Source organism: Mytilus trossulus, chromosome 3 (genome assembly GCF_036588685.1).
Source record: "Mytilus trossulus isolate FHL-02 chromosome 3, PNRI_Mtr1.1.1.hap1, whole genome shotgun sequence".
Lineage (NCBI taxonomy): Eukaryota > Metazoa > Mollusca > Bivalvia > Mytilida > Mytilidae > Mytilus > Mytilus trossulus.
In genome coordinates, this window is record NC_086375.1 from 89,925,985 (window position 1) to 89,944,795 (window position 18,811).

The 18,811-nt window shown below is 30.7% G+C and overlaps 2 protein-coding genes across 11 annotated transcripts in view; one reads left to right on the top strand and one right to left on the bottom strand.

Annotated features, from left to right (window-relative positions):
• Nucleotides 1-210: 210 nt before the first annotated feature.
• LOC134712797 (FUN14 domain-containing protein 1-like) lies at nucleotides 211-10,906 on the bottom strand. Of its 2 annotated transcripts, none has more exons than XM_063574670.1 (5): nucleotides 10,808-10,906; nucleotides 8,530-8,724; nucleotides 3,896-3,971; nucleotides 3,254-3,373; nucleotides 211-803 (listed from the first exon to the last, which is right to left on the bottom strand). In XM_063574670.1, the coding sequence occupies exons 2-5, from the start codon at nucleotides 8,658-8,660 to the stop codon at nucleotides 726-728; spliced, it is 405 nt and encodes a 134-aa protein (XP_063430740.1). In that variant the 5' UTR covers nucleotides 8,661-8,724; nucleotides 10,808-10,906; the 3' UTR covers nucleotides 211-725. The 2 variants fall into 2 exon arrangements, with proteins under 2 accessions (XP_063430740.1, XP_063430742.1); XM_063574672.1 differs by lacking the exon at nucleotides 3,896-3,971 and adding an exon at nucleotides 4,065-4,140.
• Nucleotides 10,907-11,097: 191 nt separating this feature from the next.
• Nucleotides 11,098-18,811, top strand: part of LOC134712798 (sodium/hydrogen exchanger 9-like) — a 44,569-nt gene continuing 36,855 nt past the window's right edge. For 8 of the 9 annotated variants that reach the window (XM_063574678.1, XM_063574677.1, XM_063574673.1 and 5 more), the window contains exons 1-6: nucleotides 11,098-11,376; nucleotides 12,753-12,982; nucleotides 14,396-14,416; nucleotides 16,320-16,397; nucleotides 16,953-17,029; nucleotides 18,518-18,727. In XM_063574678.1, coding sequence (XP_063430748.1) covers nucleotides 11,109-11,376; nucleotides 12,753-12,982; nucleotides 14,396-14,416; nucleotides 16,320-16,397; nucleotides 16,953-17,029; nucleotides 18,518-18,727 — 884 coding nt within the window. In that variant the 5' untranslated portion in view covers nucleotides 11,098-11,108. The remainder of the gene's footprint in view (nucleotides 11,377-12,752; nucleotides 12,983-14,395; nucleotides 14,417-16,319; nucleotides 16,398-16,952; nucleotides 17,030-18,517; nucleotides 18,728-18,811) is intronic. The other variant, XM_063574674.1, reaches the window with a different exon arrangement.

An 18,811-nucleotide genomic window follows, 5' to 3' on the forward strand; every position in this document is an offset into this window, starting at 1 on the left:
AGGTCCAACTCAGATGCAGAATAGTAAGTTACAAAAGTTGTTGAAACATCTAAATGAAAGATTGGACTGACTATATATATAGATAGCATCAGACAGACTGCCAAATAAACAATGTGATGGCAGTAAATAACCAACTCACTGATGGTTACTTTAAAGTTATACAAAGTATTAGATTCCTGGAACTAGTATAAGGATCATTTATGGTCTAAGTCAGTAGCAATGCTGTTTTATTGAAAAAGATAAATATACAGAATTGACTGATAACTAATATAATGCAAGGAAAGGGAAAAAAAAAGAAGCTAATATAAACAACTTTACTACTTTTGTCTTTTTTTATTCATGACATTATGCAGTTATCATTCAATCAATCCTATTTGCAAAAAGGCTAATTATTGAAAGCACATTTATTGATAAATTCAGAAAGTATTTTGGTGAAAGCTAAAACAAATCCCTATATACAAATCTATAGTCATGGTATATCTTTAAATTTATAATAATAAAAATGTCATTATCATAATTTCTTAACCTACACACAAACGTTTTGTAAACAAACATTCATCTCTGATGATTCATTTATTCAATGACTCCCATGTCCAAAATAGTTATAAATCTTTCACATGATCTACATGGCCTATCATATCCATTCATACCCACAAAAATATAACAAAGGACTAGACATTAAACACACATTACTTATAATAACATGCTGTAGTTTGATGTTCCATTTAAAATGCTACTCCAATTAAAAATCCCCCTGCAAACCCTCCAGCTAAAAACATATTCTTCTGTAGAAATCTCTTGGCCTGTCAAATAAAGAAAGAATATACTGATTAAGATATACTTATCTGTCAGATATAAATGTTATCAGAATTACAATAACCATATTTATCACTATTTAACACAATTTTCCTTTGATCTTGCTAACAGATAATTCCCTTTCTGAGCACAATAGAGGGATATAAAAAAAGTTATTGCTAATAACTAAGGGGGCACTCAGCGTTGCTAATGAAATTGATAGTTCATAGGTAGCAATAAACAGATTATCATTGGTCATCTTAACTCAATTGCTTTTCCATCTTTCGCCATACCTGCTCAAGCGAGTAAATCAATTTTGTTGAGATGATCAACGATAATCTATAATTATTTGATACTTGATTGGAATCATCTTCGCTAGCCAAGGGTAACGATCCACTCCCGCTCTCTTCACCCTTGGCAGATTGAGATAACATTTTGGAGACACAAGATAAGGATTTTAATTGGTTGCAGTAAAAACTCACTGCATCCAATCAAAAAACGCCTATACCATGATCATGTGTAAATGTAGAAAGTGTTTGTAAACAATTACCACGTGTTTATTGTGCAACAAGTCTACATCCCTAAACATACGACTATATTTAATGACAACTTGAATGTTTTAAATCAACCAATAGAAGTTCCTGTGTATGTTTCATGCACAAATGCATGAACGTTGACGTATATTTTCATTTCCAGCTTTACCAAGTTTGTACAATCTAGATAATCCTGTGTTTTAACCTCCAAATTGAAGAGTTAAAGTACTTCCATTGGTCAAGAATAATGTATTCAAAATGGGCGTGATTTTTATCTTCCGATAGATGGCGCAACATTGTTATCACAAATGTTGGCTCAATCCGCCAAGGGTGAAGAGAGCGGGAGTGGATCTAAACCCTTGGCTAGAGAAGATGGATTGGAATGTGAAAACATGAAAATTCAAATTTTCTAGCTTTAAACAGAATGGGCAATTAAAACATAACATCTTTTCTGTCAGAGTTTTTTTACAAATATGTATCTGTTGGAGCTCTAAAGAAAGGAAAATTTTAAGGTAGATTCATGGTATACTGCCATCTTGGATTGTACAATCACAGTACAAAATCGGTCTAGTTATTTGCCTAAATCTGCAAAGAGACAGATTTGCAATTCAATGGTTAGACTGTTTTTCTATTTAAAGAAAGCTTGTTAATTAATTGTATTATCCAAAATATTTTAACAAATATCAATTTTTTGGGTTTTAAAATCATTTTTTTTTTAATTTAAATGAGCCATTTAAGGGGAGGTAACTCTTTTAGTACAAAATTTATACTTGGCTAAAAGGGATTTTTTTTATTTTTACTAGTAGCAAGAAAACAAGTTCGGTGACACCATGTTTTCTTTTAATTTTCTTAAAACATATGAAACCTTTCTTCTCACAATTTATTTCAAAATTCTATCTCATAAATTTTTTTTTTATGCACACTAATGTGTTTTTTCATGAACAAACTAACCAAATTTTGGCAATTTTCAACGAAACATAGCTTGAAAAATTGCACGGTGACCTATACTTTTTAATAAATTTTTTAGAAGAGCATAGTAAAATCTTCCATTTTGGCAAATTATAAAAAAAAATCTGTCTCAAAAAATATATACTTGTGATCTACCTTAATGGAAATGATAAACAGCTTTCATGTGCTTTTAAATATTGTCTTGATTAAAATGCTTATTGCAGATGTATTCACATTGGTACATCTCATGTTAATAGACATTCTTTGGAACTGTTTCTGCAGTTGGGGTTGATTAATTTTGAAATTTAACATGCTTATCTAAAAAAAAATCAGTGTTCCCATCAGTGAAAATTGTTCTTCAAAATGTCCAAATAGGCAAAAAGAAAAGGAATTTGTGTCAAAGTAAAACTGGTAGATAAAAAAAATCATTTTCACATTTTTAGCCTGATGAATACCTCCAATAACTTGTGTTTTGAAAATAATGACAATTTCATTTGACTATTGCTTTATTACAATCAATGTGTATATATTTATACTATGTTGTTTATTTTATGACAATCCATGTGTATATATTTATACTATGTTGTTTATTTTATGACAATCAATGTGTATATATTTATACTATGTTGTTTATTTTATGACAATCAATTTGTATATATTTATACTAAGTTGTTTATTTTATGACAATCAATGTGTATATATTTATACTATGTTGTTTATTTTATGACAATCAATTTGAAATTAATGAACTATTTTTGTATTTTATCTTATCTAAACCTAAATCAGAGTAACAGAAAACATGTGTTAGAACAACATTGTAATAATATCTGAATCTAAATATTTCTTAGTTATGTATTCAGTATAAAAACAAATCCAAACCTCAATCTGAGACAGAATAATTCTAGACAAGTTCCAATGCAGTGGAACAGTAGTAGAAAGTTATTTAAGACAAGAAGGTTGAACATTTTGTAACTTACATTTTCCACCACCCCTGGGTAATGTCTGTTGGCTTCTTTGTTTATTACCTCTTTTGTTTTTTTAATCTCAGACTGAATTGCTTTGTAGTTGATTTTAATATACCCCTGATGTTGTGCTACCTGAAATAAGACATTGTTGTTAATAATATGCAGCAAGTGATACAATTATATTTCAATTTCTAGTTATCATTTTCACATTTTTAGCCTGATGAATACCTTCAATAGCTTGTATTTTGAAAATAATGAGTTTCATTTGATTTAGTAATCAATAATGGACCATGATTGTTTGAAACAAGTAATTAGTTGTATTATTTCATCTTTGTTACATGGTTTATTTATTAGTTAATAGGTGTGAATACTCCTAGATCAGTACTTTGTGATCTTTGTTTCTTTTGTTGTGATTGGTGCTGATCTTATGGGTCAATGCTTTGGCAACTGATTTTACATTTTTTTCTTATTTTGCTCAGTTACTCCACTGTCCCAGTTTAAATTGACCCACAATACTGCATAGCATCCCTATGACTCCAGTTCTATTTAAAGTTCATCAGAAAAAAAAAATTATTCCAAATGATGTCACTATTTTACATATTAGATATAACTAGTGACTTCTTATTGTTTTATTAAGTACAGATAATTAATCACCTGTAAAAGAAGTAATGACACACCTAGTGTACCGGCAGCTACTTTACCAAACCTTACAAACACAAATCCTGTACACCTGTAAAATACAATCACCTGTCAATCGAACCTATCTACAGTAACTCTACATCACTGTATACAGGTTTCATTATACCTGTAAATCACAATTTACCTGAATAAGTACTAAACTCAGTCCCATTGTTACAACTACTGCTTTTGTGACTTTAATAAACAAAAAACCTGAAACCCTGTAAAAAGAGAGGCAAAAGGTAATCAAAGTTAGGGAAAATAGGTCTTGTTCATAACATCTTTAGGCATATATAACAAATCGCACATTAAACTGTGACTATTTTCACCAAAAAATCTATTATAAGTCATGAACACTTCAGAATATTAAACTTAATATGAATTTTGATAGTAAGTTTTTTTGTGAAACCAAACACTTGCCATGAAAAAACAGGGAATTCAATTGTATATTTTTCTATATCTTTTAGAACAATTTAAAGTCAAAAAAATAGTTCTAGATATCTTAAGGGGGTTCCTGGGTAATTTTCGCTATCTCTTTTTATAAATAAACTTTATCATATACTTACATGTAAAAGAAAAATTAAATTAAACAATGGGGTCACCGTTCATTTAAGCTCACAATCTGCCTCCGGAAGAAGCATACATTTTTGTTAATGTCTTTTTTATCTGTTGAACAAATTAATAGGCGAAATTGAGGTAATTTCGAAATAAAAAATTAACCTAACATAAGAAATCGCTAAAATTTTACAATTATTTAGTTTATATACAGCTTATTTGAAAACAATAATAAAAAATATAGGTCACCGATGAGTTAAAATAGATATTTCAAATTTAATGACAAAAAATGGCATTTTTGCTCCAAAGGGAGATAATTTGGAGCTTTTTTTTAATGATATAAACATTTTAAAAATCATCTGGGGTCAAACTGAAACGATTTATTGGGTTGATTTTTGTACCATATCATAAAGTTAAAACTAATAGTGTAATAAATAAAATTTGTGATGAAAAAATAAAGGTTTAATTTTTTGTTGAAATTTTTGTACCCAGGAGCCACCTTAATTGGTTAAAAATTGCCGGTATATTTAACGACCATTCTGTTAAAGAACAAGTCCCTGAATATTTTGACAATACTGAGCTACCTCTTATTTGTTATATTTACAAGAAATCTACCCTGAAATATGTGTTTAATTATAGTCAATTGTGTAAAGATGTTAATATTAGTGAAAATACACCTACTTCATGTAATTGCAGTAATTCCGAATATATTTATGAACCCATTTCCCATGTTATAACAGGAGATCTTAACATCGTTCAAGACCGAGAGTTAAAATCATTCCTCAGTAAAGGACCTAAATATCGTCCCCCATCAATTATTAATTGGAATGAGTGTCGTAATATCATCCACGACTCACTCCATACTTACTGTATGAAATGGATAAAACGGGAAAAAGCTGACAAAAAATCTTTGGACTCTTCTTTTAATTCAGTAATGAATATAGTTGATATACGTATTCAACATTTTAAAGAACATTTTACTATTAACAATAACCACAATAAACCTATTTCTCGTATCAAACATAAACTAAAAGAACTAGCCAAGGAATTTGTTTTTGTCCCGGCCGATAAAGCTGCTAATAATATTATTATTGTTTGACGTAAATTTTACATTGAGGTTCTGAAAAAGGAAATCACCAATTCACCAACATTCCAACTGACTCCATTTTCAGAAAACGAAATCTGTAACAAACATAAACTTTTAGCCACCGCTTTACAAGCAGAGCCAAATACAATGAAAGTCCCAACTATGTATTGGCTTCCGAAGCTACACAAAACCCCTTACAAATATAGATTTATTTCGTCTTCAAGCCATTGTTCAACTACTAAATTGTCTATTCTTCTTACCAGCACATTTGGTACAATTAAAAACCTTATAATAAATTGTTCAAATAAGGCCTTCGAAAATTGTGGAATAAATTACTTTTGGAGTGTCAAGAACTCGTTGGAAGTACTTGATAAATTGCATGCTTATATTGGTGATTTTGAATCTGTTCAAATTTTTGATTTTTCTACCCTGTATACCACATTGCCTCACATTCATTCTCATTAAGAAAAAATTCACACACCTAATTAAATGGGCATTCAAAAAATCAGAATGTGAATATATATGTTCAAACTCTTTTAGGTCATTTTTTAGTAGCAATAAACAAAAAAACTTTGTTAATTGGACATGCTTTGATACTATATATGCCCTTGAATTTTTACTAGATAACATTTTTGTTCGCTTTGGGGATTCCGTATATCGTCAGATTATCGGAATTCCAATGGGGACTAACTGTGCACCACTTATCGCGGACCTCTTTTTGTATTGTTATGAGTTACAATTTATGACAAAAATAAGCAAAGACCCATTAAAACAACATCTGATAAACAAATTTAATAATACTTTTAGATATTTGGATGATATTTTGGCGCTCCATTATGACGACTTCAGTATGTATATTAATGAAATTTATCCTGGTGAACTTACTTTAAATAAAGCTAATACTAACAATGACCACTGCCCTTTCCTCTATCTTGATATCTATATCACTAACGGAAAGCTGAATACTAAAATTTATGATAAAAGGGATGATTTTTCATTTCCTATCGTTAATTATCCGTTTTCAGATGGTGACGTTCCCTTGTCACCATCTTACGGTGTTTATATATCTCAACTTGTACGATTCGCTCGTGTATGTAACAATGTTTTAGATTTTAACGAGAGAAATTTATGTATTACTGAAAAATTATTACACCAGGGTTTTCGATATCACAAACTAATCAAAACATTTACTAAATTTTATCATCGGTATAAAGACATCATTCGAAAATATAGCTCAACATGCAGACTTCTTATACGTTCAGGTATTTCACATCCAATTTTTTATGGAAATATTCTTTATAAAGCACAAAGGTGTCGTATTCACCTCATAAACTTACAAAACCTTTGAATAGACTTATTAGGAAGGGATATAATTACGATACTGTTGTCAAGTCATTAAAGATTGCTTATTTTAGCGTTAATATTGAGTCACTGATAAGGTCTTTACGTCGGAACTAAACACATTTGTTCTAAAAACAGTTGTTGGCATGACACGGGTCATGTTCTTCTCATATATGTTATGATGGTATGATACTAAACCCCTAACGGGAAGGATTGTGCCTGATGTTCATATGATGAAATCATAATCTTTCAGTCAGTTTTATTGAAGTCTGGAGCTGGCATGTCAGTTAACTGCTAGCAGTCTGTTGTTATTTATGTATTATTGTCATTTTGTTTATTTTCTTTGGTTACATCTTCTGACATCAGACTCGGACTTCTCTTGAACTGAATTTTAATGTGTGTATTGTTATGTGTTTACTTTTCTACATTGGTTAGAGGTATAGGGGGAGGGTTGAGATCTCACAAACATGTTTAACCCCACCGCATTTTTGCGCCTGTCCCAAGTCAGGAGCCTCTGGCCTTTGTTAGTCTTGTATTATTTTAATTTTAGTTTCTTGTGTACAATTTGGAAATTAGTATAGCGTTCATTATCACTGAACTAGTATATATTTGTTTTGGAGCCAGCTGAAGGACGCCTCCGGGTGCGGGAATTTCTCGCTACATTGAAAACCTGTTGGTGACCTTCTGCTGTTGTTTTTTTATTTGGTCGGGTTGTTGTCTCTTTGACACATTCCCCATTTCCATTCTCAATTTTATCTTCACTCTTTTTATATATGCACCATTGCATTGCATGTGGTCCCCTTTTAGATATACTGATGCTGCCTATCCACTCAATAATGCTCTTTTTGTTAAGTCATGAATTCTTCAGTACAAATCAATTTTGATCCGATCGCAAGAATTTTTGCATATTTTTGTATATTTCTGATGAGTGTTTAGTTAAATAATGCGATACCACAAGAATTTCAGACTTGATCAGAGTTTAGTCACAATATGTATTATTAATAAGTTTCATAATGGCAGGTTAAGACAAACTTGAAGTTAGAGAACAGAATATAAGGGGTACGAACAGATGAACTAACAGATTAACACAACAGGGTCATAAAAAGTTGATTTTTAGATGAAGATTGTGATCGTTTCATAAGGCCAATGAAAATGTTGCAGTATCACCTTATGACGATGGATAAGCCAATCAAATTAACTTATTTTTTGCATCACACTGTTTGATATGAATTATATTTATTCTTGTGAGAAATAGATAACAGGCACCACCCAATTGAGATTTTTTTTACATCATTTGTGTGGGTTTCTTTTCAATAAAACATGAAACATAATGTCATTCATTAAACAATGGGATTGGAATAATTTCTGTAACATGGTCAGGATACATTAGAATATAGAGATTATTATATATCATTGTATAATTTGAAAGTAGGCAAAATTACCTTGTAACATGTAAATTTCAAAGATGCATGGATCCAATGAACTCATAAAATGTATAAATGATTTCAAATATTATCACTATCAGCGTAAAGTGAGTATTTTTAGGTTGCAATAAATGAAATGAACAAAGTTTATTTATATGCTTTTAAACTTTTAAAATAAAATGGTTACAAATATCATTACTGACCATCCTGATACTCCACCAATAGTTATTTGTTGTGCAGCAGATCGTTTAGATATATCACCAAAAGCCTTCTGTACCCAGGTCTTATTACGTCCTAACGAACTCAGATCTAGTATTTCAAAGCTATTATCCATGGCAATGTCTTTGCTGATATTTTTCTGACAATGAGAATTCTTTGAATTTATGATGTTGCACTCTCTGAAAATTTCAATTTTATAACAATGGATAATTTCATAAAATCTTATCATAAATCTTTAAAAAAAAACTCAGTAAAAACAATTCAAACTTGTCCCTGATTGTAAACAGCAAAGCTTATTTTTTGTTAAATTTAAAGGATTATATGACTCTAATACTAATAGCTTACTATAGATCTAGAGATTTCAACATTGTGCCAAAAATGTTATATGTCTGTATAAAATAGATTTGTTCACCATGTTTAAGTTGTTTTTACTCCTACCAAACTACAATGCAACTACTTGTATTTTAATTAATTCATGTAATTAAACACCAATTGTAAATACCAATTAACATGATTAATAACTTAGAATCATCCAATCACAAACAAAATATTTCATTGAAAAATTATCGGTTTTTATTCATGAAAATATAGAAATATCTTCTGACATCTTAACATCTTCTAATTCAATCAGTATTTGAAAAAAGAGAGCTAGGGTGTGAATGGATGCAAAGGGTTAATGTGTGGGGTGAGAATGAGTGTGGTGTACATGTGTACATGTGTAGATGTGTTTTGGGAGCGTGGAAACCAAAAACATCTAGACTATCCATCATGAAAAGTAGCAAACATCCAAGTCATGTCTTTTTGAGACATGTGATATTGTAGTTAGTCTGTATTTTATTGACACAAGATCATGTTTTTCTCTGACTGTTTGTGGCGTCTTTACACTAAACCCATTGGATGTTGGATGTGTACGGATTGTTATTTTAGTCTAAGATGCATGATTTTTTAATTAGTTGTTCATTGTTGTTAGTGGCTTTAAACTAGCTGTCAGTTAACTGTAAGTACTCTCAGATCTGTTCCTAGTGTCTTTTTGTTGTTGGGATGTACAAGTACCCAGCCATAGATATAGGAAGATGTGGTGTGAGTGCCAATGAGACAATGTATCAAAATGTAAACTAGATACTATAATGAACGTATTAATAAGATGATATTAAAGAATCGTATATTTTTTTTTTATTTAATTCAGAAATGAAAGAAAATATTAAGTTCGTTTTGAAAATATAAATCCAACATGTCCACTTAACATGTCCACTTGTATTTTTGTACATCTTATGAGTTAAGTTTTTTTCAACTGATTTTTATAGTTCGTTCTTATGTTGTACTGTTATACCACTGAGTCTGTCCCAGGTTAGGGGAAGGGTTTGGATACCGCTAGTTAACATGTTTAACCCCGCCAAATTCTGTATGTATGTCATGTATGTGTCTGTCCCAAGCCAGGAGCTTGTAATTCAGTGGTTATGGTTTGTTTATGTGTTTAATACACAATTTTTCGTTCATTTTTTTTTTATATAAAGGCTGTTAGTTTTCTCGTTTGAATTGTTTTACATTGTCATTTCAGGCCTTTTATAGACAATAGACATTATTTTATTAGCACAAACACATTTACATTAAACATGTTAAATGGTTATGGTTTACTTTTTAAATTGTTATTTGGATGGAGAGTTGTCTCATTGGCACTCACACCACATCTTCCTATATCTATGGCATACAAAATTAAGACATTAAACTGACAATAGTTGATTGATTATAATTATATTAGAGTGACAGTGGTATTCGCAGCGAAAAATACTCTAAATATCATCAATTAGCATATTATTACATGTATTAATGTTCATGAACAATTAAGTATAGCTGACTATGCAGTATGGGCTTTGCTCATTGTTAAAGGCTGTACGGTGTTTGTAAATTTCTGTGTCATTTCGGTCTCTTGTGGAGAGTTGTCTCATTGGCAATATACCACATCTTCTTTTTTCCAATAACCATTTATAAATGTATTGTTAATTTGTTTGTGCTAACAAAGTTATCTTATCTTATCCATTCTAAAGCATGACACTAAAATGAGAATTAGCATTACAATAAATTCATGTGTTTAATGTGTGTTGGTGTGACATAAATGTACCTAGATTCTCCTTATAAGTCCTTTGCCATAATGTGGATGATGATTTGTCAGAGCTATTTTTATAAAAAGAAAATGATTGTGTTGAATTGTATGATTTGGTTATTCAAATGCACACTTAATTGTTTATGATAATACAAAATTACCAGATGAACTAAAGAAAGCCTGCAGGAAACCTTAGAATGTTTCCAGTCTCATAAAATTCTCTTAGAACTCTACTTTCTCTTCATATTGTCATTTTGCGGATTTATATTTTCAAAACGAACTTAATATTTTCTTTCATTTCTGAATTAAATTAAAAAAAAATATACGATTCTTTAATATCATCTTATTAATACGTTCATTATAGTATCTAGTTTACATTTTGATATATTGTTCATAATTAATTCTTCGGAGATGATGTCCCATCCGATTTCGTTTCACAAGATATAAAAGGGGCACGTGAAAATGGCTGACAAAATGACAACAAAAATCAGGCTTTTAGTTTTATTTAATTTATTTAATTACGCCATGCCTTCAGCCTCCACACCTGCAACTATAGGTCCTGCAGATGCAGATACAAAAGAAGAGCGCCACGTTTTGGCCCAGCATAAAATTGACAGTCTCACAATTCTGATGTTGTTAGGACTGCTGATGTTGACCATTTTGACAATCTGGTTGTTCAAACATAAACGTTTACGATTTTTACACGAATCTGGATTATCTTTAATTTATGGTTAGCATGGTATAAATTTCCAGAAATTACAGTGATAGACATGTTTACCTGTTTATTACACTGCAATTTGCTTACAGTTGAACATTTGGAATATTGAGGGGGTGGGGCTAAATATAATGTATCCTGTTTCAGCTTCTCTTATGGTTGGGTCATGCATGGTTCCCTCTCCAAAACTCATGAGCGTGCAATTATAAATTTCCAGTGTAGATAAGGTTATGTTGCCTATGCCCAGAAAATGATTTTCAAGACCACAAAGAATAGACTAGACACTAATTACACTATCTCCCTCATTCAACATGTTCATTTGAAGCTACATCCTTAGCCTAAGAAGATTTTATTACTTTACCTCTAAGTTCCTTACCATAGAAATTCCTCTCGACAGAACTAAGTGACAAGTTTCATTTAACACAGAAATATTATCAATTTTACCTAGATCCTTGTTACCATGATTTCTGCTGGAGCTCTTTAAAAGTTATGGTATTTGACGCCATTGATTCAGTAAGAGATTGTTTGATGCCCAACGGCCCAAGTCCTTATAGTACTTGCTGGGGTTTTAGAAACATGGTCCAGTAAGTCTGCAAAAGACAGTCAACATTAGAGTAATCTTGACCAGACTTTTTTACATAATGCAGAGCTAAAATTAGCACCTGTGTTTTCAGATTGATATTTCAGACAGCTAACCAACAACATAAATTTCCAAAAGACACAAAGAATGCAAATTACAGTCTTCAACAACAAATAACAAGTGAACAAACAATTTTTAGCGCTAAACTGTCATCAAAGCCTTAAAATTTAACAAAAGAATCAAAGATCGGCAATCAGCACACAATTCTTCCAATATCAAAAACTGTTGACAACAACTGGTGCTGATATTTGATGGTTCCTGACTTGGGTGAGGCACATGAAAACGGGATGCCTACAGGCTACATGGAAAAAGCACATACTGATAAATGGGTTCCTGAGTGTTAAAGATGTGTTTGTTTTACTTTTACATTTTTATGTGTGTAAGCTATAAAGCAATTAGTATGTTGATTTCAACTAAAGATTCAGCAGGTTTTAATCTGTCATGTCAATCACTAGGTGATAACAAAACAACTTGAGAAAAAATCAGAGACTGGTGCTTATATATAACTACATGTACATATCAGCATATAGTTTCATATACAAAATGTATTTCCTGATTAAGTACATGTAGGACTCTTTTTAAATATATATTTTCTATAGAGTTCAATAGAGAAATAAATAGTGAATATATTGAATATAAGTCAATAAATTAATAAATCTAAATTATAACTGTCTTAGGTATGATTGTGGGAGCAGAAATAATGATTTAACTGTTTTTAAGTACGATTGTGATAATTATCCATCTGTTTTAGGTATGATTGTGGGAGCAGTAATCAAATATACAGCATCAAACAAATGTGACAGTTCTCCATATGTTAAATTGAATGGTACAGCCTACTATACAGCGCCTAACCCACCTGCAGCTGTCTACCTAAAATTACCACAGTCATTTAATAGTTCCAACTTACAGGAAGTCAAATATGACTTATGGGGGGAAGTTTCAGAAGATACAATTCACTGCACAGGGTCACTTGTCAGAGCGGTAAGCTACATTTTGTAGATTAAGTTTTAATGAAATCTTTAAAGCAAAGGACTAATAAAATACAGAGTTAATAAAACTAATTAGGGATTATTACAATCTGGTGAGTGTAAATTATTTGTATGAAACAGTATAGTGTATTTTAGACGATATAAAACCTTGTACAAAGCAGATATACATTGTATTATGTTATTAAGTTTATGTCTCATATGTCCATTGTTCATCTGATCAATAATCAAAATTAAGTTAAGTCCGTACTTCAGATACTATAAGCAATAAGAGAACTATATTTAATGTATGGAATGATTGTAAGGTGTATATGTCTGACTGGTAGGTTTCCTCTGACCTTGATTCTGTTTTCAAGGTCCATTATCACACGTAAAGTTTATGTGATATTTGAAGTAAAACCTTTGTATTATAGACATTTGATATGAATTCAATTAGATAAGATAAGATAAATTTAAAGCTGGCTTGACATTTCAGCACTTATCAATCAAATGTTCTCAGTGACTTGACATTTTTAACTCACCTGGTCCAAAGGGCCAAGTGAGCTTTTCTCATCACTTGGTGTCTGTCCTCAGTAACCTGACATTTTTATCTCACTTGGCGTCCGTCGACATCGTCCTCGTCGTTAACTTTTACACAAATCTTCTCCTCTGAAACTACTGGGCCAAATTTAACCAAATTTGGTCACAATCATCATTGGGGTATCTAGTTAAAAAAAAATGTGTCTGATGACCCAGCCAACCAACCTAGATGGCCGCCATGGCTAAAATAGGACATAAGGGTAAAATGTAGATTTTGCTTATATCTCTGAAATCAAAGCATTTAGAGCAAATCTGACACAGGTTAAATTGTTTATTATGTCAAGATCTATCTACCCTGAAATTTTCAGACAAATCGGACAACAAGTTGTTGGGTTGTTACCCCAGAATAAGTAATTTAAAGGAAATATTGCAGATTTTGGTTATTATCTTGAATACTATTATAGATAGAGGTAAACTGTACACAGCAACAGCAATAATGTTCAGCAAAGTAAGAGCTACAAATAAGTCAACATTTGATTAAATGTATTGCTGTTATTGTTAAACTAGACAGTGCATCTTGACTCTTTTTAAAAACAGGTTTTGATTATTTGTATTTATATGCAATTTTAGGTTTTAAGATTCATAGAGTCTATTTGTACCTTTCTAATCTTGACTAATTTGGACATTCTATCAATTAACAATGGATTATATAATCATGTGGTAACTTTGAGGTAGTGATTTACATGTATGTTCACTTCTAAAGTTGTTTTTGAAGTTGTTTAAAAACTGAAGAGATGTATGAAATTCAAGAAATAACGTACCATACAAGAGACCTGTAAAAAAAATTATCCTTAGATTCCTTACTATAGTACATGTATGATATTTTAAGGTACATGCATTCTCTACAAAGGTATGGGATGTTAATGTTATCAAATTTGTTTTGAGTGCATCAAAAATTTATCACGACTCCCATATTTCTGTATAACTTTGTTAGTCTTTGTATGCCACACTTCATAATAAATAACACATTATCTATCTTAAAACAATGCTAAATATATGTTGATATACACGAGATGACAGTACTTTTGAATATACATCATTTACAAAAAAGGAGGTGGTGCACTAAGGACTTTTTCTTTTAAAATGTTGTACAAAATCAAGAAATCTAATCTTTTACATAAATAAGGTCGTTAGTTTTCTCATTGAATTGTTTTACATTGTCTTATCGGGGCCTTTTATAGCTGACTATGCGGTATGGGCTTTGCTCATTGTTGAAGGCCGTACGGTGACCTATAGTTGTTAAAGTTTGTGTCATTTTGGTCTTTTGTGGATAGTTGTCTCATTGGCAATCATACCACATCTTCTTTTTTATAATTAAAGATCATATAACTTATAAGTACAATGTATATATGCAAAGTTCAAACTGTAAAATTTTTGAAACATAGAATAACAGTCAATTGTTAGCAAAATTACAATTTTTTTGACAAAAATGACACGTTTTCTTACATTTTCAATTGTCAGGAAAATATTGAGGATATGCTGGTACATGTACCACAAAAATAATTACATGAATTTAATTGTTTATAAAGATGAAATTGTAGTTAAGTCAAATGTGTTCTCTATTTTAAGGTTTAAAAACTATTAAAAAAGATCACCAAAATATACATGATATATCTTTCAACTAAAATACTTTTTCTATCATTAGAAGTACATTTATTGTGATGTCATGGATTGAAAACTACTTTTTTTTATATGTATTTTACATTACATCATTTTTTAAAACAGACATAAATGGAAATCTAAGATTAAAATCTCCAATTTCAATACAAAATTAGGCCAAATTTATTTTGTAAGGCCCTTATTGCACCCTTTTCTTTAGCTTTTCCTACTAATAACATGAATAATCCAAACCTGGTATTTACTTGTAACACAAAACTTCATGATGCTTTACCCTGTATTCTAATATGTTTTTTCACAAAATACTTTGATACTTAAATTTTAATCAGGTAATAAAACTTTGTGCTTGTCTGTTTATTTATTTCCATATTTTCTTCTTTTCTTATGTTTTATTTTTTAACCCCTTTAAAAATTCTGATGCAAAACCTAAATGCCAAAACCCAAGCATCCCACAGATTGTTCAATTACAGTTTAAAAGACATGTTGTCAATGTATGTCTTAAATTCATATTGAATAAAGAGTTTCCTATGAATCAAAGATTTTCTTTAAATACCTTGAATACTTTGAAGTCATGATTTGTGAGTACTAAAGAAAAGTTGGGGAAAAACAACATGCTTAAGGCTGAACTGGAAGATTTAAAATTTCAGTATGAATTACACATGAGTAAGTTTCTTCACACTATTTATGCTTGGAATTCCTTCAATGAATATGGGATATGGCTCTTCAATAACAAACAGGCATTTATATAGCTGCATGCTATGACCTTGATTTACACTAAGGTCACCCCCTTACCTGATTAATACCCCAACACTTATACTCCAAGTATTAACCTAAGAATTAATCACGATATTGCATAGTACATATATATTCCTCCATAGATACAAAATCCTGTGTATTATTGCTTTTAAAATAATTGTTCCTCAATTTGATTTATGTTTATTTATTTGTTTAAACTGCAGTATTGGATGAAGGACAATAACAGTTATCTCCTTAAACATCATAGGTATCAATTCTCTAAACAAATATCTTTATGTAAAATATGACAAAACATATTGATTTAGTATTTCTTTTTGAAATAAAGACTACCACAGAACAAGGTGTTGGGATTCTATTAAAATTTGTATTTACCTTTGCAGGTGACTTTTGATCCTGAGTTTTTCTTCAATGTTTTATTGCCGTTTATCATATTTGAAGCTGGCTACAGTATGAAAAGGGTATGTAAAATTAATTCAAATTATAATTAGACAAGTGAGAATGGAAATGGGTAATGTGTCCAAGAGACAACAACCCAACCTAAGAGCTGAAAATAGTCGGCGTCCACCAATGGGTCTTCAACAAAGCTTGAAAATCCTGCACCTTGAGGTGGGTTAAACATGGTTAGTGAGACCTCCCACCCTATACATCTAGCCAATGTAGAAAAAAACAAACATACTGTATCAATTTATAAATGGAATAATTAAAAGTCATACTGCTTGCATTACAAATGCTTTTTGTAATACTTTGGAAATTTACAATATGAATAATTTGAGATATGGGGTATTTGTCAGTTAAAACTGACCCAACACCACGAAAAAACAACAGACGACTTTTGAGCCATATTGGGCTACATATGATGACTTAAGCCACCACTTAAGGTTAGTACTAATGGGATACAGGTGTACAGAATTTTGTTATGGTAGATTTACATGTTTATTATAATAATTATGCTAAATAAATATATGAAATAATGGTAGAAGTATACATTTAATCTTACTTTCCTTTTCTTTCAGAGACATTTTTTCAAAAATCTAGGAGCCATAATGGCATATGCATTTATAGGAACAACAATTTCTTGCGTAGTTGTTGGGTAAGTAAAATGGTAGTTGGAAAGCCTTGTTATAGGGCTTTGTTATGAATATATCGTTATTTGGAAAGCCTTGTTATAAAGCTTTGTTATGAATATATCGTTACTTGGAAAGGCTTGTTATAAAGCTTTGTTATGAATATATTGTTAATTGGAAAGCTTTGTAATGAATATATCGTTAATTGGAAAGGCTTGTTATAAAGCTTTGTTATGAATATATCGTTAGTTTAAAAATGAAATTGAGAATGGAAATGGGGAATGTGTCAAAGAGACAACAACCTGAAAAAGAGCAGAAAACAGTGGAAGGCCACCAATGTGTCTTGCCCTAAAACTTTATATCATAAAGACATTAAAGTATAACGTTAACTTGTTGCTTATGTGGATTCTGTATGTTGTAAATATTTTATCTCTACAAGCAGCATAATACATTTATAATTCTTATACTTAAAAATCAAAATATAAACAAGAAGAAAAAAAATTGAAAAAAAACCTGATGAAAACAATTGTTTTTAGTAAAGATTTTCCTGTTTTTGTCGAGCCTTCGACTTTTTTTCCTCATTTTTGCGGCGTCGTAGGCGGCGTCCACAAATATTCACTCTGTGGTTAAAGTTTTTGAAATTTAATAACTTTCTTAAACTATACTGGATTTCTACCAAACTTGGTCAGAAGCTTGTTTATGATCATAAGATAGTATCCAGAAGTAAATTTTGTAAAAATAAAATTCTATTTTTTCTGTATTTTACTTATAAATGGACTTAGTTTTTTCTGCGGGGCAACATTACATTCACTCTGAGGTTAAAGTTTTTAGAATTTTAATAACTTTCTTAAACTATCCTTGGTTTGTTCCAAACTTGGACGGAAACTTGTTTATGATCATAAGATAGTATCCAGAAGTAAATTTTGTAAACAAATAAATCCATTTTTCTGTATTTTACTTTTAAATGGACTTAGTTTTTCTGCGGGAAACATAACATTCACTCTGTGGTAAAAGTTTTTAAAATTTTAATAACTTTCTTTAACTATCCTGGGTTTGTACTAAACTTGGACAAAAGCTTATTTATGATCATTAGATAGTATTCAGAAGTAAATTTTGTAAAAAGACAACTCCATTTTTTCTGTATTTTACTTTTAAATGGACTTAGATTTTCTTCCAGTGAACATTACATACAGTCTGCAGTTAAAGTTTTCAAAACATTTATTAGATTCATAAATTATTCTAGATTTTTACCAAACTTGGACAGAAGCTTCTTACAATCATAAGATAGTATCAAGAGGAATATTTTTATTGATTTTTTTCCTCATTTTTGTGTAGCCTGTGATTTACAGCAAAAGTAGGCGAGACACTGGGTTCCGCGGAACCCTTACAAATTTTTCTGTATTGAGATGTTTATTTTATAGTCTAATGTAGCTGATTGTTGGGTAATTTTTAATATCAGTTTTACTCGGAATGCATTTATACATCTATAGTTAAACTTTCTTCATATATTACAGAGGTATAATGTATGGTTTGACGAGGTTTATGAAAGACATTGTAAAGGAGTTTACTCTAAATGATTGTTTTTGGTTTGGAGCAATAATCTCAGCGACTGATCCTGTCACGATACTGTCCATATTTAGTGATCTGAGGGCTGATGTAGATCTGTTTGCTTTTATTTTTGGTGAAAGCGTCTTAAATGATGCTGTTGCTATTGTTTTATCATCGTAAGTACATTGATATCAGGAAAGACCACATCCTACATAGTTGTTATAATACTTATTTAATGATAGTCATGACTAAAAATGGCA